Here is a 20,508-nt window from a genome sequence, read left to right as displayed (position 1 = left end):
AACTCCAGGACCTTGGAGTGGTTAACAGCGCTACCCAGGCTCATATTGCCTGACTTGGGAAAATTTAACTACCGAAAGTAAGAGAATGAGAGGAGCGGGAGCAAGAAGCCAAAGTGCATGCTTAAGTTAGTGCCAGGAAGGCGTTTTAAAGGGTTTGATTGGTTTGTTTAGAATAGTCTGCGTAAGAGGATGCACGCTCTCTCAAAAGAACAGTTTTAAATATGCGAGAGGTCTTCTGCTGTGGGCGCTGTTAAGAGAGGAGTTAACATCCATCGCAGGTTACAACTAAGGTAGCAAGATCCCTGATACGGGCTAATGAGAACAGAGGATGACATTTATTTATTACACTCCTAAGCAGAGCAGGAAACTACCTCCTTCTGACAGGAGAAAACGTGAGAAAGTCTTTTCTGTATTTGTTTCCACATTAATCAAAGAGAAGGTAACAAAACCAACCACAGGACAAGAACACTCCACAGGACAACTTTCTGATCCTTCTTCAGCATTGTAGGAAAAGGGCTGAGGAGGCTCTTTGGATGATGAGAATTAATTAAGAGGACCATGAAAGCAAATTACAGCCTTGTCTTTGATTAATGTGGAAACAAGTACAAAAGGGACTCCCTCTTGCCAGGGTCGTTACAGCTCATTGCTGAGACAAGCGAGCCTGAAAGGGCTTGTTCCAAGAGCCTGAATTAAGGACTGACTTTTGAAATGGGCTACTGATCTAAGCTGGCTCTCTAGACGAGTCAGGCAGGAATATTCTAATTAAAGACTTCATATAAAATTAAAGTTGGAATAAAGAGATAATAAAGACTGATTACTGAGAGATGCTAAATTATACCTGATAACAACGCCAGCTACACTTGTGCTGTGCTTACTACGTGCCAGGCACTGTTCTAAGCACTTTACATATATCGACTTCTTTAAACCTCACAACAACCTTATGAGTAGATTATTATTATTATTCGCATTTAATAGATAAAAGAACAGAGAAGCCAAGGGACTTACTAGAGATCACACAGCTAGAAAATGAAAGAGCCAGGGGTCAGTTCCACAAGGTCTGTCTGGCTCCAGAGCTTTTGCTTTCACCCACTACACCATTATTCTCTCCCAGACACTTATTTCATTAAAGTGCACTCCATAAAAATTATCATCTTCTTCTTGGGTTAATGTTGTCTCAGTTCAGCTCTTACTCATTACGGAGTGATGTTTTACAATAAGCTATTCTCCGGTTTTGTCTGGGGTCTATCATGAGCTATCACTGCCACCTGGTGGCAATATGCTTCAATCACAGAAATACTTGAAAGTTGGATGGAAAACTGTTAAATGAAAATGATAATACTACTATTCTGCAGCTAAAAAGTGACTGGAAACACGACCATTAGTGTTTGGAAAAGGCTCATGTCCAGGACTGCTTCAGCTCTTAAAAGATTACCCTGTGTTGGCTAATTCTGAGTATTCCAAGGGGCTGACTCTCTTCCTAATTTTAGACCTTTCAAACATAACGCTACTCTTCTGAATATGAAGATGATGAAATCGGTAATGCATAAATAGAGCTGTTTTCCAACACTGAAGATGCATTTGCCCTGATCCTTCCAGTGTCTCCTAAACCATCCCTGAGACAACAGAGGATGTGAATAAATGGCTGATTCAGGGTGTAGTCTATGATAATGGAAGCAAGTGAAGCCAAATGAATCAGGTTATACCTTTAAAATACAGAGATGAGACACACACAGGTGAACAATCTCCTTATGGTCAAGAATTCTACCTAACACATCTTTTATGTACCCTTACAGTACAAAACACTTAATAAATACTTTCTAAGATGAAACTTTCTCTTTATAAAAATAGTGATTTCCCTTAATAGAGGACAGGAATCCCTTTAGTGTCCCTGCATCTATTCTATCAAGTTTAGGTCTACAGGGCGCCTGGGTGGCTCAGTCAGTTAAGCGTCTGCCTTCGGCTCAGGTCATGATCCCAGGGTCCTCAGATCGAGCCCCACATCGGGCTCCCTGCTCAGCAGGGAGTCTGTTTCCCTCTCCCTCTGCTCCTCCACCCCACTAGTACTCTCTTGCTCACTCTCTCTCAAATAAATAAAAATCTAAAAAAAAAAAAAGATTAGGTCTACAAAAAATAAGATAATAAAACTAAGATTCTAGGGGCGCCTGGGTAGCACAGTCGTTAAAGCGTCTGCCTTCGGCTCAGGGCGTGATCCTGGCGTACCGGGATCGAGTCCCACATCAGGCTCCTCTGCTATGAGCCTGCTTCTTCCTCTCCCACTCCCCCTGCTGTGTTCTCTCTCTCGCTGGCTGTCTCTGTCAAATAAATAAATAAAATCTTTAAAAAAAAAAAAAAAAAAAAAAACTAAGATTCTAGAAGTTCAAAACTAATTTAAGGTCGGCTTGCTCCATGACATAAGAATAATTTCATCTCCGAGAACTGATTTCAAACAACTAAGGCATCTATCTATGAAAGCAGTCTTTAACTGGTAAAGCACTATAAATATCACATAAAATATTTATGACTTAACTCACAAAGATAATGTTAAAAATAATTCTAAAGAGCTGGCAATTTCATAACAATCACAACTTTTTAAAAAAAGATTTTTATTAAGCTTTCACAGCACTATTCCAGAGCTACTTAAGGAAGAGGGATAACTAACAGACAGGTTATCTTACTTCCCAAATTCACAGCTGGGAAGGAGAGTGTTCTCTACTGAATGTGAATAAAACCTTCCATGAAATTGCAGACATATTCCAGGACAAACCAGGTCAGTGGTCAAAGCAGATTAAAATTACCTTCCAACAACCCCTAGTTTCAGCCTTACTTCTCTGAGCTGACAGCTTGGATAACTTGGACAGGAAAGAACCCCATGCTAGGAGTCCAGTACTTTGATTAACTTATGGCAACTCCCTCATTTCCCCTTTCTTATGTTCCTTGGTAATGACCTCACACCTTTCAGAGAATTAGGGAAAAACGTATTAATGGTCGGGATATAAAAGTACTGTATCTCCCCCTTATTTGTCTGCTTTCGTCAATACTTGTGCGCCTACCTGCTCTGGTACTCAGGAGAAAAATAAAAACAGGCTGCTGTCCGAAGTTCTTAATGGCCAGGTGTCTCTCTTCTCCTCTCACAGAACCATCCACACGCTCATAGCTGTACCCTTCACACAGAAAAAGAAAACAGAAATAGAAACCCTTTTCACATATTCCTTGGGGAATAAAACACTGTCAGCTCAAAACCAAATGCTAATTTTGTCCCATTTTGTATACAGGTATGCCTCTACTTAAAGCAACTTCCATGGGAAAAATCTAAATTTAGGTGACATTTCATTGTTTTACAAAAGAACGCAACATGACATACCTCTCTGGGTTTTTTAAATACATGCAGTTGATGTATTTGGCCTTTGTGGAGTTAATAGTCAATTCTGACTATCCCAACCCTGAAACACACTGTGAACCATTCTGTGTGGTAGTTCCCAATTCTGCCGCGACAGAACTCTTACTTACACAAGCAGTAAGACAAGCACTTAGGAGCTGCTGAGTGAGCCGCCCAATGGCCCAGCAGCTGTCTTCCACCCATTACCACAGACCCCTGTCAGGAAGGGGAATTATATGCTCAAGCCCTGTTTGTGAATCTGGGGATCCCTCAACATACCAATGGCATTTCCTGCAAGTATCCAGTGGACCAGGTACCGTACTGTAGTCCTTAGGGGGCGTCAAGTGGCTCTGAAAGACCTACTCTGAATTCATGTTTTAAACAGTAAGGTCTGAAGCTGATACTCCCTCACCACTGATTTTAAGATCAGTGTTACAGCCTTTTGCCATCATCCCACATACATTTTATTATATATTAAACAGAATCCCCAGGTAATAACTTACATTCCCTATTGTTTATATAGAAAAAGTATTCCTTTCCCTTGGTTGATATGTGGGATTTCTATAATTTCATCTTTTCTACTGATCCTAAGTGCTCGTTGAATTGAATGTTGCAAGACACCGAAAGATCTTTTTTTTAGCAAACATTTTCAAAAACACTCAACATTTCTGCAACTCAGATTTTTTTCCAGGACCCATAATTTTAAATCACATCACCAGTGGGAATGTATGTTTATTTCTGCCCACGTGTCTCTACCTGGCTGTCAATCCTTGTGTAACACACCTCTCTCCTTACTTTCAATCTTCCTTTGGTTCAGAATGATGTTCTTTCAGTGCTTTCCTCTGTAACATCCCCACCCCCCAGATTACTCTTCATGGACCTACTGGACTGTTAAGTCTAAAAAAGGCTTAAGCAATGTAGTGGCCAAGGAATGTCACCTCTATAGTCCATGTAGTCTTGGAGAATATCCAACATCTGGGTCATCTGGGAGAAAAGTAAAACTCGATGGCCCCTGGCAAGAAAGAGAAAAGGAAAGGCTGCCGACTCTAAGTATTTAAGGTGAGTTTCCCTCAGGGGAAACTTATCAAAGAATACGAGTTTATAAATAATGAAATACTGAAGCAGAAATATAAATACCATAATCATTTACAGAGACTTCTTCAGAAATGCTAAATGTTCCACATAAATAACTCCACATGCAGCCATATTCTGCAGAGCCGAAGTTCTCAAACTACAGATATTCCCAGGAGCATGTGTCAATGCACCAGGGGGTACAGAAAGCCCCAGGATAACCAAGGCACCTCTTTCTGGAATGTCAATTTACTAATGGAAAAAAATATATGCTTTCATTTTAACAGCAAAATAAATAAAGGTATGTGAGGAATAAAATGCAAAATTCAAATGCACAAAACCCAACGGGTTTTTGTGGTCAGCCAATTAAAGCCATTCTCTACTTGGGGGTGTAAAATCACTGTCCTCTCATCTACAACTGTATTGGTTGAAAAGTCTGAGAAGTATCACTTTAGAGAAGCAAGAGGCAGGTGACATCTCATATCCCATATGATACATTAAAAAACTTATGTATAGGGAAAGGAGGGGAAAGGAGGAGGCAAAATGAATTAAGTCAAGAATGAAGATGAGCCTACAGTCCCATGTTATCAGGTATTATTTTAAGTTTTCACAAAGAAAGAAATATGACACTGTCAAAACAAGAGTCTCATTAGGAAAACTAATTTAATCTGAGCTTGTGAAGTATGTAAAGGAATAATTATGAAGAACTCCTTCAAGACTCTAGCCCCAAACATGTGGAAAAGGCATCGAACTTGATGACCTCAATTCTTTTTTTTTTTCTTTTAAAGATTTTTTATTTATTTATTTGACAGAGAGACAGCCAGCAAGAGAGGGAACACAAGCAGGGGGAGTGGGAGAGGAAGAAGCAGGCTCATAGCGGAGGAGCCTGATGTGGGGCTTGATCCCAGGACCCCGGGATCATGCCCTGAGCGGAAGGCAGACGCTTAACAACTGAGCCATCCAGGCGCCCCTGATGACCTCAATTCTAATCCCATTTCTGTCACTTGCTGCCTGTGTGACTTTAGACAGGTCACACAACCACTCTAGGCCCGTTTCATCACCTGTGAAATGAAAAGGTTGGACAGAAGATGTTTACGGTCCTCCTCCACCTCTAACACACTTTTTTTTTTTTTAATGATTTTTTTATTATATTATGTTAGTCACCATACAGTACATCCCCGGTTTCCGATGCACCTCTAACACACTTATACTAGATATATCAGAGCCAATAAAATACACTAAGACATGCAATTATTTGGTTTGCACATTCCTAACATTGGGTGGTTTTGCCAAATCTGAGGTTCTAAGGTTAGCTCAGGCTCACTTGGACAGCTGTCCCACAGGGACAACTTTGAAACTCTTAGGTAGCTGGGCTTTTTCTAGACTTTTCTGTCCTTCTGGGGACTAGGAGGATCAGGTAGAGGCTGGATACCAGCCGCTGAACACTTAGCTAAACATTTTAAGGTTCCAGAAGTGACTTGGTCTTCTGCTACCCAACCCATGTTTCTGGGAAAGAGTTCCTCAAGTTTTCTCTGAACCAAACCCTACAGGTTAACAAAAGTGCATACTTACTAAGCCCTCACTAGGTACCAGTTCAATGAAAGATACCAGCAGGCGATTAAAAAAGAAATCTTTGACGTTATCTTTGTCTTTGTGGAACTAAACACCACAGCTGGAGCAGTAAGATTACTACACATCAATTAAACAGAGAGCAGATTAAGGCAGTGCATTGCCAAGTGCTGGATGAGGGTCCTAGGTGCTATAGGAATTCAGGGAAGGGAAGGATGATTATGGAGGGGATGGGGTAGATATGGGATGGGGTGTGGGTGTAGCTGCAAAGAAGGTGCAACTGGAATCACGGTCTTGAAAAAAAGGTAAACTGGAATTAGTCTCAAGAAATCAGTGAATTGGGGTGCCCATGTGGCTCAGCTGGTTAAGCGTCTGCCTTTGGCTTAGGTCATGATCTCAGGGTCCTAGGATCAAGCCCCGAGTTGGACTCCTGCTCAGGGAGGAACCTGCTTCTCCCTCTCCCCGCTCCCCACTCACGCTCTCTCTCACTCTCTCTCTCTCAAATAAATAAATAAAATCTTTAAAAAAGAAAAAAAGAAATCAGTGAATCATCTGGCTTTAAAAATTACCAGCTCAGAGCAGAAAATGTGAACTGACCACCTACCTGGAATACAGGAATGCCAGCAGCTTATCCAGTAGATAAAGTTTCCCACTGGCCTCAATCAGGTGGTCTCCAATTTCAAAAGGCTCTGGTTCCACACCTGAAAAAAAAGGAACCATTCCCAATAATGTGTCCCCTGGTCAGGGCTGACTCCTTACGTAGAAAAGCTGATGGTGAGGCTACAACAAGAAGTCAAGCTCCTTCTAAAGGAAAATGGGCCTGTCTCATCTCTCTTTGAGACATTTTCTAATTATTTATTTGTATGATAATCTTGGTGCTGCTTAACATCAATCACAGAGCCCAATACCTTCAACATACCTAGTAAATGTCCATCCAGGGAACAAGCCCACTCTTTAGGAAAGGGAGGCATAAGGACATGCTAAAGGCCAGAGAATTGAAAATTTGAGACTCTCACTCAAGAAAACAAATCAAAAAATAATGCTTAGATGTATAAACTAGTAATTCTCAGGGTGGGGGTGGCAGTCAGAATAACCTAGAGGGCTTCTTTCAAAATCTACATGTTCCCAATGTCCCCTGCCTTAAAAGAAGATTGTGAAATGTACCTGAATAAGATTCTGTGACATCTGAAACAATTCATAGTGCTACTTGCAAATACTCCCTTAAAATGACTCCACAAACTCTCCACATTGATCCTATCCATTCCAGTGTCCCAATGGCCAAAGAAGTCCTAGAAGTCTCCCAAAGGCTACCTATCAGAGTGAATCAAAAAAGCCCTCGTTTGAATAAAAATGAAAACACTACATAGTGAAATGTGTGGTCTGTAGCTAAAGCAGCACTCAGAGGGAAATTTGCAGACATCTCTAAGATGGAGGGGAAGCAGCCAAAGACGCTGAGAAGGAGCGGAGGTAGGGAAATGGAGAAGCAAGAGAAAGTGCTGTTCTAGAAGCCCAAGGAAGAAAGTGTTTCAAGAAAGAAGTGATCAACCGTGTCAAAGGTTTCGAGAGGTGAATTAAAATGTGAACTGACAACCACTGTAGATCACTGGTAAACTTGTAAAGTTCAAGGGTGGTAATGAAAGGCTGACAGTGGAGTGGGTTTAAGACAATGGCACATCTAGGGGCACCTGGATGGCTCAGTCGGTTGAGAACCTGATTCTTGATCTCAGGGTCATGAGTTCAAGCCCTGCGTTGGGCTCCATGCAGGCTCCAGCATGGAGCTCACTTAAAAAAAAAAGACAATGGGACATCTAATCACAAAGAAATAATCCGTAAATTCAGATTATGAGACAACCCATAAAACAACCAACCCTGAGATTCTTCATAACTGTAATTTCAGGCAAGACCAAAAAAAAAAAAAAAAAAAAAAAGGCTGAGGGAATGTTTCTGGATTATAGGAGAATAAAGAGACAGACAAATATAATTCAGATCTATGACTTGATTTTGAATTTAAAAATAAAGAAGAAAATCAAAGCCATAAGGGACATTAAGGGGACAACTGAAGAAAGCTGAATATGAACGATAGATTACATCCACAGAAAAAATTAACAAGAGAAAATGGGGGCAAAACTAGACAGTAAATATAGGTAATTCTTTTGAAGAATGTTGCAATGATGTTGGCCACAAATGTTCATGAGGGGGGCCTGGGTGGCTCAGTCCTTAAGCAGCTGCCTTCAGCTCAGGTCATGATCCCAGGGTCCTGGGATCGAGTCCCCACATCTGGCTCCCTGCTCGGAGGGAAGCCTGCTTCTCCCTCTCCCACTCCCCCTGCTGGTGTTACCTCTCTCGCTGTGTCTCTCTCTGTCCAATAAATAAATAAAATCTAAAGAAGAAAGAAAAGAAAGAAAAGAAAAGAAAAGAAAAGAAAAGAAAAGAAAAGAAAAGAAAAGAAAGAAAGAAAGAAAGAAAGAAAGAAAGAAAGAGGGAGAGAGGGAGGGAGGAAGGGAGGGAGGGAGGGAGAAAGAAAGAAAGAAAGAAAGAAAGAAAGAAAGAAAGAAAGAAAGAAAGAGAAAGAAAGAAAGGAAAAAAAAGAAGGGGAAAGAAAGAAAGAAATGTTCATGAAAAGCAATGTGAGAAAAAAGGGCATTGTCTCACCATCAAACAGATATGGGTGATCCACACACTTTCGAAGCTGGGACAAGACGTTCTGAAGTTTAACTTTCTTTGCCATCTCATTTTCAAATGCATCTGAAAACAGTGACAGAGACAGAGAGACAGATAGGGACTACTGAACAAAAACAAAACAAAAACTCTAAGTTAACCTTATTTATCAGTAGTCTATCTCTCAAACCTCTATTAACCTCCTAAATTTCAACTGAATTGCATTAAGAATTTACCAGCATATCCACATGAAGTTTTCTTAACTACCCTTTGTTTTAAGGAAGCCTAACTACAAAATGAACTCAGGAGTATGTTGTTATTTCTGCACAATTCTAAATTCCCTTCTTTACTGTTGTGGAGCCAAGGGATAGAATAATACAAAGTGACAGACTGTTCTACTCCTCTCTCTGTTTCCACTCCCAATTCCTCTCAGTGAATCTGATCCAAAAAAAAGCTTTGCAACGTGTTAAATATCTGACAGGGTAGAAAGATGAAAGGCATGACTGGCATACCTAGAAGTGTTTGCTTAACTAACTTCTACGCAGTAAGGACAACTGGTGGGGGCGGGGAAGAAAAGGAAATTTCCCAAGTCCAACAACCAATAAAGTCTGCGTTGTAGTAAAGATACCCCACATGGTTTCATTGCAGCTGACCTAAACATTATTCAGAATACAAAATTCCATCCCATATTACTATACAAAGCAAGTGTGGTAATAAAATATTTACTCACCTAGTACACGTATACCCACTAGTAGGCATGCCTAGTATTTATTTTGAACAATCATCCTGGGATAATAATAAAATCATATCCTCATTTAGTTTCTAAGCAGTCAAGTGCCCTCTGATTACCTAGGTCTTTCATCAAAACGGCCTTGTAGTATTTTTTCTGCAATGCTGACATGCCGTGGTATATCACTACCTCTGTCTTCTTGGGAAGCTCTGTAGCTACCTCAGCTTTCACCCGCCTCAACAGAAATGGCTGCAAGAGTTTGTGTAGTTCGCTCGCTGTGTAAGGAAAAAACAACAACACAAGAGCAGGATGAAATTTTCAGGCCAATTCCACATGCTAGACCAGTATGGTAATTTTTCATAGTAGAGGTGAACCTGGAACATGGGGTTGAACTATGCAGGTTGACTTAAATGCAGACTTCTTTTCAATAAATACAATAACTACAGTACTGTAAGTGTATTTTCTCTTCCTTAGGGTTTTCTTAACATCTTCTTTTCTCTGGCTCACTTGATTATTAAGAATACAGTTTAATACACATGACACACAAAATATGTGGTCATTGACTGTTTACATTGCGAGTAAGGCATCCAGTCAACAGCAGGCTATTAGGTTTTAGCAGATCTTCGATTGTGTGGGGACTGTCAACACCCCAAACCCTGGTTGAGGGGTTAACCATATTTCTTCTTCATTGGGTTCTTTTTCCCAACTCCTTCTAAAATTGTTACTGGCTCTCAACTCAAGAACACTCAAAGAACTAGATTTTCATTAATAATCTCATTTGCATGGAGTTTTACTGTTTCCAGGATACTTCTGCACTTAATCTGATTAACCAGCATAGCAGCTCAGAAGTAGAGGCCAAGTAATATTGTCCCCATTTTTATAGCTAAGTTAAGCACACCTAATCCAAAGTCACAGAGCTGGATGCTAATGTTGCTATTATTCAAATCCAGTTCTTTTCACTTCAACTCCCTTGTTCCTTCCCCAGGTGTTACGAACTTCAAAAACTAGGCTCAACTGGAATTCCACTGCATGTTGGGTAGCCAGGTGCAGTAAATAAAAAGACAAGAATGCAGTGAAATATAAATTCCACATAGACAACAAATAATTTTGTAATAGGAGTATGTCCCATGTGATATTTGACTGGGTGTCATATATTTTATCTGGCAACCCTAAACATGGAGGCAATCAGAGGAAGTTCCCCAGGTAATCTCCAGCCTGTGGTATGAGCACTTTTGCTGTGAGAAGCCCTTCCAACTCATACTCATCTGGTACACATATCCCCCCACTAGTCGCCATGCCTAGCATTTATTCTGAACAATCATCCTGGGATAATAGTACAAGGATACACAGGTAATTCTATAAGGCAGTGGGGCAAAATGCAAGAGAAGACTGCAACTGGCAGCTGTATAAATGAGGACGGCTCCCCTCCTTCGCTTCCACCACCTACTCACCCCGGACTCTTAGTTTTGGTGCACTGTTAATAGAAACTCCAGTGCTGTGGAATGCTGAGTAGTTTGGGACTATAGAGCCCACATATTTTTCTGCCTCAGGAAACAGCATAGAAAGTTAACAAATCACAAAAGTATAGAAGTTACGTGTGGGTAAAAAAAAAAAGCAGACACTTTCTATCTCTTCCAAAATGATCCATTAAGCCCTACTGTAGAATCACGTAACAAATAAGAATCATGACTAGCAGACAACTGGGTACAACGTGAGGGATCTAGCAACCCCTCAGGTTTGTGTGGCTCTTCATCTCCCTAGAAGGTGCCCTCCAGTTATCAATTCTCTTTCCTTCCTATGTATAACCCCGTATCTATTATGCACCAGGGCAGTTTCTGGGCCCAGACTTCTGGGCATGATTTCTAGGAAGGGAACTTGCCTGATTCAGACTCCTTCTCAATATCCTGGTAATGCTGAACAAAATCTCCCACCTGCTCCTTGGGAAAGAGATCAGGCTCCACAAAACTGAGGAGAGAGTAGAGCTCTTGAAGGCTGTTCTGGATGGGAGTTCCGGTCAACAGGAGACTGAAGACTGCGGAGAACTCAAATACATAAATAAGTAAAGTAAAAAATTCATAACCTTGGAAAGCAAGACCCTGTTCCCTCTCACAACCTTTACCTGTACAGAGAGGCATAATTTAGTGGGATGACCATGAGGACATGAAACTAGAAGACGCGGTTCAAGCCGTATACTAGAGATTTGATGTAGGAAATAGTACCTCTTCAGTTGTAAGAAGGGGACAATAATCCATGAAGGAGATACTGTCACAAGGAGGTAAGTGAAATCACTGTGTGAACTCCGAAGTACTACATGAGTATTGGATATGCTGACTGTTCCTCAATCTTAGTGGGGATTCAAGCTGTATTTTACTACCCACATGGGTGAGTCTACTGAAGCATCACAGGCACATGGTACACACTCAAGCAGTTTGAAACAGCTATAGCATCAGCCCCACCACTACAAGCAAGAAGATCTATACTAGAAGAACGTCCTCTGTACAACTTTACAGCGCATCACATCCAAAACCAAGACTTCTGGATGTTTCTGGGCCTTATACAGCCCAAAATGAAAGAAATTCTTTAAATTTTGAGCAACAGGTAAGAACAAGAATAAGAGACTAATGAAATAAAAGGTTAGGAAAGACAATAATGGATATTAGGTTAAGCAAAGGACAACCACTAAACCGACATTAATAAGAACTTCTACCATTTGAGTTAAATAATGCAGCAAAAATGGAAAGCCATATCCCGTGTACATTAAATACTGAAATACAGTATGATACATATATACACATATGTATACATATACACACCTTATTGTAAATATAAAAATGCAGTATACTTTGGTTTCTAAAATAATATATATGCATATTTATGTGTTTGGGTGTTCACATGCACAGCAAAGGATATGGCAGCAGATATACCAAATGGTAATGTATTCATGGAGTAAGATTATTGATGGTTTTTATTTTTATTCTTGTGTTTCTGTATTTTGATTTGGGGGGGTCATAAGAAGATACTGCTTTTGTAGTCAGAAAAGGTAACAGATGGAATGACACAATTAAAACTGATTTGAAAATGCTGTATTACTGTTGTTTTTTTTTTTCGATCTCCTTTTTTTTGTTTTCTTTTTAAATTATTTCATCAATGTCTACCCACTCATGTCTGTTCTGCTGGTAGGGCAATGTTTCCATAGAATGTAAATATGGGAACTGGTCAAAAACAAATGTTTTCAACAACCAACTCACCTTTTTACAATGTGTTCACCAAGCAAAGAGCTGGGGTGACCAAGAATATGAAGTCAAAAAGACAACCAGGATTTTTGGTCACTACAGTCAACTTATGAGCTAATACGTCATATGAGCTAATGTATTTATTCACAGTAGTGTCCATTTAGTATCAAAACTTATAACTGGGCAAAAAAAATCCAGAGGCCATCTCTTTGTATACAGTATTTTTAAAACTTCTTTTTGTGTAAAATATTTTGCAAACATTTCCCATGTTGTTAAATATTCTTCTACATAATTTTTCACAGCAGCCTTACTTTGTCAAGGGACTATACTTACTTTGTGAATGTACTTTGTAAATGTAAATGACGGACAGCACAAATTGTAATAACCAACTCCTATGTTTCACTACAAATTACTTCCAAATCTTACAAACAAGCTGAAAACAATATTATAAAGGGGAGGGGGGAAAGGCACTACCCTTCTCCCCACCTCTCAGCCCTATCAATAAATACATTTCTTTCCAACCAACAAGTTGTCTGCAATTCAAACCCCACCTCATGCTTAGATGACACAGAAATTTGTCACATAATCCCTCTGAGACTTAGTTTCCTTATGAATAACAAGGAAAGACTCTGGGACCAGCAACAGAACTTAGTTTCCCCACTTCAAAACCCGGAGTTCCTTTACTACACCTGCTTCTCTTCTCCCATTATCCATCAGTAAACTGGCATGGTAGTTTACGAAGCAGTCTTTTATAGGGTTAGGTGCCAGAATATGAAACCCTCTTGGGAAAAAGATACTTTAAGAGTCCCTAAAAGAAGGCAAAAGACATCACAGAGCAGAGGGGGCCCACCAGGGCATAGCAATCTTTGAGACTGGACTAATAACAGACAGTGACCATATCTGCATTAAAATGCTAAAAACTACAACTTCTGGCCAGTAAACAGAGAATTCAGACCTAAGACTTTCCTCCAAATCACCTCTAAATTTATTAACTCATTTGTTATAGGACATCATGTTATAGGACAGGGACCAAACTTCAGTGATGGCCACAGGAATTTGCATATGTGGTCTTATTTATAAGGTCAGCAAGGAGAAGGGCACTTCTTACAAGCTGTTCCACTGGCTCCTCAGAAAAGAGGGCAAATCTAGAGCTGTACTGACATTTCTCATTTCTCACTGTGCCAGAATGATGCCAGAGATCAAGAGAAGGGAATGAGATCAAGAGTATCACATTCAAAAGTATGACAAAGACAAGAGTGACTAGAGCTAATAGTTAATGGCATGCAATGGGGTCTCTTCATTATTCCATGTGAACTATTGAATCTTAAAAAAGGTAAATGGGGGGAAGGGTAAAACATGTCAGATGTATTTGCTATTGCAGAGAGAAGAGTTATAATAAGATTAATTTTAAAGAACTATCCCTCTGAAGATCAAAAGAGAGTTGAAACATTTCCAAAAATACAATGTATTTTATTGAGGTAGTATCTTATTATTTGATATCCAGATTTCAGTAACTGTTATCTCCTATGTAAAAGATGAGAGGAAAAAGTTAGGCCATATTAAGTACTACCTCTGTTACTCACAAAATGTTTATTTAGCCCTACAGAAATCTGACTAAAAAAATGTTTCAACTTAACTAACTCTATACAGGCCCAAGATAGTATTTTTTTTAAAGGAAGTTGTACAAAAACTAAGACTATCCTGTGAGTTTACCTCCGAAAGTGTCTTATGCAGCAAGGAGCTTTGGTTTTTCAACCTGTGAGCTTCGTCCACAACAAGAACACTCCAAGGGAAGCTGTGAGAGAAAAATCCAAGCTTTCAGTTTTGTGTAACCCAAGCACGTATCTCATACCCAAAAAGTCTTACTGTACAAATGGCACTAGTGTTGGAAATACTAATATTAAGCCCATTCTATTAGAAACACACTTAAATTGCCCTTTTTTTTTAAAGATTTACTTACTTATTTGAGAGGGCGTGTGCATGAGTGGGGGGAAAGGCAGAGAGAAAGAATCTCAAGCAGACTCCCCACTGAGCATGGAGCCCCACACAGAGCTCGATCTCACAACCCTGAGGTCATGACCTGAACTGAAATCAAGAGTTGGATGCAACCCAGGCGCCCCTCAAATTACCTTCTTATCTGAAAGCCTGCCATGTACATAAGACAACATCTGAATAAGGTAGTAAATTTAAGGGAATTTGTTTTCCAAGATGGGAAAGATCTGTGCATAAAGGCAGAAAGGAAGGAGCTAGAGACAGAAAGCAAAAGGAAACATTTATGACCATCTACTATGTGCCAGACCCTGTGCTTGGTTAGGGCTTTATGTCTGTTATTTAATCTAAAAGAATATAGTGAGTCGACATTACTCTGCTCATTTTACCAACAAGGAGACTAAAGCTCAGAAAGGTTAGGTGACTGGCTCAAGGTCATAAAGCTAGAATGAGGTAGAGCTAAGATTTAAACCCAGAAGAAAAATCAAGAGAAAATGGTGTCATAGGAGCTTAGTAAGTGTTTTAGATTGAAAAATGGGAAAGCAGTGAGTAAGATCAAACGTTAAAGACGTTTGGGAAGATACAGCCGTTGGATATACTATGGAAGTCATTGGTGGCTCTTGCTAGAGCACAAAAAAAAATTTTGAAATATGGAAAAATATGTATGTATGAATATGTTCCAAGCTGCATTATTTAAAATAGCAAAAAGCCAAAAATAAAAGTCCAATTATACGTGATGAAATATTATTCAGCATTTTAAATACTATGATTATCTTACAATAAAAAGGCCTATACGATAACTAAAAAATATATAAATATTATGTGTCTTCTCACAAATGAGAAACCATGCAAGAGATAACAAAGTGAAAGTTACAAGATTTTTAAATTTTTGTTTGTAAACATTCTGTAATCTCATTACATTGCTTTGTTTTGTTTTTTAAAGATTTATTTATTTGAGAGAGAGAGAGAGAGCAGGAGCACGGATGGAGAAAGTGGGAGAAGCAGACTCCCCACTGAGCAGGGAGCCAGAGGCGGGGCTCGATCCCAGGACCTGAGATCATGACCTGAGCCGAAGGCAGATGCTTAACCAATGCTTAAGCCACCCAGGTGCCCCCTTATTACATTGTTTTTATATTTAAAATACTAAACATATATACAAGTAAGACAGAACACTGGAAAGATAGCGGGTATGGAAATAAAAATCACTCAAAATTTAGAGAAAGATCTTGAGCAGATGTTGCCCTTCCAAGGAAGCAGCCCTCTTCCTCTGAGGCTCCAGAGAAAATCCAGAAAACAGGTAAGAAACGGAAACCTAGTACCATCTACCTATTGAGAGTGAAGTAGACGGAGCAAGAACTGGGGGTCCAAAGAGAGTAGGAACTGGGATCATTCCTGCTGGGTAGCATCTGGAGGAGATGCATTTAAGGATTACGAGCAGTAAGTGTCCAACTGGTGTTGGACAGTGGTCATGAGATAAGCTGGCAAAGTGGCCATAAAATAGCACCTGGCCTGTCAGAATCAGCATTCAAAACAATTCCGGTCCTATTTCCTCGTGACGAACTGGGTGGGTATTAAAGTCTTACACAATAAAAGCTTATGCAGTGAAGCAGCCTACAAGGAGATGGATGTGGGTTTAGTGAAAGGAAGGTCAAATCACTCATCAAAGAACACCAAAGTACACTAAAGGATGCCCCCTGGAGGGGAAGAGGTGGACTGAATTCCAGCACTGAATGCAGAGTGGGATGAGGAAACTTCTAAATCTCTTGACCTGCATATTTCATAGGTCTATTATCAAAAAAAATTTTTCATATTTTTCATTCTGGTAAGTACACAATCTTAATTCCCCACTAAACCTCTTTAGGGCAGATAATACATTACACTTTCTGGCTCTTCTCAGCGTGTGATATAGTAATATACAAAATAACCTTGTCAAGTATATCAAAAGAATAAATGTGTCCCTGGGGTTCATACTATTAGCCAATATTATAAACGCCCCCTTATTACTTAGGTTCTTAAATTCATGTGGGATGGATTTAAGATGGATGATTTAATATAAAAAGACTGTCTAATGAACAGTGTGAAACTCCAGTGCACCTAGATGATTTGAGAAGCTGTCCCTGGGGTTTGTTTTGTTTTTTCTGATATCAGTATCGGATATTTTTTGTTTTTGGTTTTTTTTTGAGAAGCTCTTTTTAAAAGTCTCCACAGCACTGCATGCTGCATTTGGATAAATGTTTTGCCATTATTAGCAACATAGCCTTGGCTGGGTTACCTAATCTCTTACTTTCCTCATCTATAAATAAATAATACCTGCCTACTAGGGTTTTCATGAAGATCACGTAGGATAATTTAAGTACCCCAAAACATTTATGTTCCAATCTTCTAGCCTTTTGAGACTTCCCACATCCTGCCTTGTATTATGGATATCCAAATACTGCCTCTCCCTCTACTGGAGTCTACGTCCTCTTAGGAAGCTCTATAGCTTACTTTCCCGGCACTGCTGGTAACTCCCAAACAGTGTTTTTCCAAAGAAAAGATCTTCAACAAGTATTAAGTTGGATATTAATAATAAAAAAAGAAAGAGGGAAAGCATGTTTTCTTCTTAAGAAGAATAAGATAATGTGCTCACTTAAATGAAACGTAGTGAACCAAAACACAGGATGGAAGTCATGAAATCTATGACTGGGCCTTTAGTATCTCAAAGTAAGATGAAAATAGAAATCCAACTCAGAAGAACCTGGATGAGAGCATGTAAAATACTGATAAAGCGCTTTGAAAACAGAAGTTTCTGAATATTAAAAATGCAAATCCCCACCTAACCACATCATTGCTATGCAGTCTATGGAGAATGAAATCCTGTCAACACATCTTTTCTTATGTATCTGAAGTCCGGCTAATGTTCAATTTACATTGCAACCGCAGTCCTGACCCTACACTGTAACATATTACCCCTAGTGTCAGGTGGTATGAAGAAGTAAATCTAAGTCTCCTATACTTCATGAGCTGATATGAAAGCCTGAAAGCTAACTACTTAAAGTATATTTAAAACTCCCTTCCTAAAAAGTGAATTTTATAGCACTGACTGCTACTTTAGGATACTTCTAGGAAAAGGCTCGAATAATTCACCTCCTATATTATACTAAAAGCTCCAAATAGCAGTCCTGAAAGATATCTATGCATTTGCAATGTAAAGAATCTAATATTTATTAACCACCCACCATGTACACCTTATTTAATCCTCACAACAGCCATTCAAAGCGAGATTTAACTATCCTCAATTCAAAGATGAAGAAGCTGAGGTTCACTAAGGTTAAGTAACCCAAGGGCACACAGTTAATGAGCAAGGGGCTATAGAGCAGGCCTCCCACTATGCCACCTGCCTGTAAATCAGACTCGTGGAAGACATACCAGGAAGACGTACCAGACATAGGATGAAAGAGACAAAGTACTAAAATGTAAAGGAAAGACATGACTCTCATGAGATATTCAACAGTTTCTGAAGCAGTGCAACATACTCACGATTTTAGAAATGATGAATCTTTCAAGCAAATCTGAAAAATTAAGAAAAAAGACACATTACAAGTAGTATTAACACAACTGATATTATAAACTAGTTTCTTTTTAGCTAAATCCTGTAGTTTAAGAGAGTTAAGCCTCATTCATTCACTAAGTAGAAAAAGTTCTGAGCAAAATTCTTAAGTAGCACTATCTCAGAGAAAAACAAAACATAGGCATGAATAAGTGGAAGGTCTTGCTTATGGTGAGTCAGTCTTTGCTTAAAGAACAGGAACTTAAAAAGAAACTGGAACTTAAGTGTCCTACACTCCCATCCTGCATTAACAGACAACCCTCAGCCCCCAAAACCCTTTCTCCTACCTGCCTGACTCCACCTATTCACCGGCCAAGTGCCACCTCCCTGGAGAACCTTTACCCTTGATGCACCAGGAAAGAGGGAGATATGTGCAACGAATTTGGTCCTTCTCTGCCTTTGGTCATGGTCCCTCTCTGAGAATCTAATGGAAGTAGACTTTTCTCCCAGAAAAATGTATGCTCTCAAAAAAAGTTAAATTTAATTCCAGTGGATTCTACAACATGTACAGTCCCAGGTTAAGAGTTCTTGCTATAGAGAAATAAATGGATACCTCATAGGTAGTTAGCAGCACATGAAAACGTGACTCTTGTTTTAGGTCTTGCTGTATATGGGCTCTCTCCTCCTTGTCACCTGCATACGTTATGCAGGAAAGACCTGGAGCAAATCTGAATCCAAGAGAAAAGGTAGATGAACACCAACGCAGAGCCAAAGGGAAGGGTGTAGGTATCTGGGAAATTACATTTCATGGAAGGATTAAGGACGTGCAGACTTCGTGATGTCCTGCAATCAGAAAGAGTCCTGGGACTCTGGAATCTCACCAGAGCAAAGGTAAATCTATCGGTAAGTTCCTGTGTGAAAGGCAGAGGGTTGGATGAATATCTACAAGGGCGCTGTACTAATTCTAAAGAGAAAATTGTTTTTTCCATGTTGTTACTTCCATGTCACTGTGAAAAAGATAGTTTCTCCTTTAGTTCAGCAAAATTTACTGAGTACTGATCTTCAAATTGCCAAATAGTTATAATAACATCCACTGGACCCTCCCCCCATCAGATTCTTTCTCTACCTACATTGCCTCAGGTCAGAGTTTCTCAGGAAGAAATAAAATCACAGATTGGGACAATATGTTGCTTTATCATATTTCACATACCACCCAGAAAAAAAATCTTTATCGATGTAAAAAACAAAATTGCAGCTACATCTGCTCTGTACCTCTCCATCTCTTCTGTCCAGTTGCTCAAAACAGACAAGGGACATAGAATCAGAAATGGTCCTTCATCATTTAATCTTCCTGCCAAGTAAATGAAGAGAGCAATAGTCTGGAACACACAAAAAGGCAGTTTTTATCACATTTCCACATGAGAAACAACCACAAAGTTCCCAGGACCTTGGAGGGAACACAAACTCGTAAAGAAGACTTAGTGCACAAAAAAAATAATGTACCATCTTCCACACGTCGGGAGAGTCATCCATTCCTAAAGTGAAATCACGTAAGCCTAAATACAATTGCCAAAGAAATGTACGGTACCCAATTACATCAACAGTTAACAAGCAGTGGTGCTCAGTATTGATGTAACTGAACCCTGTAGTGCAAAGGGAAAAAATCAGGAAAGATAAGAAAAATAAATGAAAACAATGCAAATACCGCACCAGATCAAGAAAACTGAAAACATACAGCAAGCACATCCAAGATGTGACTGACGATGACCTACCATGCGGTGCTCTCTGCTGTTTGCCACACTCTCCTGAGGGACGATGTTTTCCTTCCTCATTTCCTCCCCCGTTTCCCTCACATTTCCCTTCCTTCTGTCTGCATTTATAGAGTGCCTTCTATTTGCTAAGCACTGTGCTAAGTTCAAGTACATCACAGTGAACAAAACAGACAAAACTCCTAGCTCTCCTGGAACATACATTCTAGTGAAGAAAACAAACAGTAACACCTCGTAAGCTTAAGCAGGCATATGAAACAAAAATCTTTGAAAAGCCAAACAGGCATATTTTAGGACATGGCTGTACGTACTTTTGACTAGAAAAGTTTCTTAAAAAGGTTGCTGAGATTCACAGAGAAAATAGCACTCTTTTATAAAACAAAATGTTTGAGGACCCCCATCCCCAAATGCTGAACCATTCTGAGAAAATCTATCCTAAAGATACAATCCAAAATCCTGAAAAAGCTATATGCCCAAGGATGTTCACACTGAGGTTAATACAGCCAAAAAGAGGGGACACCTGGCCATCCCTCATCTGCAGGATACTTAAATTATGGTGAATTCTCTAGATGGAATATTATATA

At 39.6% G+C, this 20,508-nt stretch overlaps 1 protein-coding gene across 1 annotated transcript in view; it reads right to left on the bottom strand.

The window, feature by feature from the left end:
- The window catches only part of CHD1L (chromodomain helicase DNA binding protein 1 like), a 66,535-nt gene that overhangs the window by 24,918 nt on the left and 21,109 nt on the right, over window positions 1-20,508 (bottom strand). The window contains exons 3-12 of the mRNA XM_045813580.2: window positions 19,428-19,534; window positions 18,769-18,883; window positions 18,146-18,177; window positions 14,351-14,432; window positions 11,284-11,446; window positions 9,524-9,679; window positions 8,669-8,761; window positions 6,621-6,717; window positions 4,315-4,388; window positions 3,051-3,161 (exon numbers count right to left, since the gene is read on the bottom strand). Coding sequence (XP_045669536.1) covers window positions 3,051-3,161; window positions 4,315-4,388; window positions 6,621-6,717; window positions 8,669-8,761; window positions 9,524-9,679; window positions 11,284-11,446; window positions 14,351-14,432; window positions 18,146-18,177; window positions 18,769-18,883; window positions 19,428-19,534 — 1,030 coding nt within the window. The remainder of the gene's footprint in view (window positions 1-3,050; window positions 3,162-4,314; window positions 4,389-6,620; window positions 6,718-8,668; window positions 8,762-9,523; window positions 9,680-11,283; window positions 11,447-14,350; window positions 14,433-18,145; window positions 18,178-18,768; window positions 18,884-19,427; window positions 19,535-20,508) is intronic.

Source organism: Ursus americanus, chromosome 12 (assembly GCF_024610735.1).
Source record: "Ursus americanus isolate L20-20 chromosome 12, mUrsAme1.1.p, whole genome shotgun sequence".
NCBI classification, from domain to species: Eukaryota; Metazoa; Chordata; class Mammalia; order Carnivora; family Ursidae; genus Ursus; species Ursus americanus.
The sequence above is the reverse complement of the archived record's forward strand: the minus strand, read 5'-3'. Positions and strand labels throughout refer to the sequence as shown.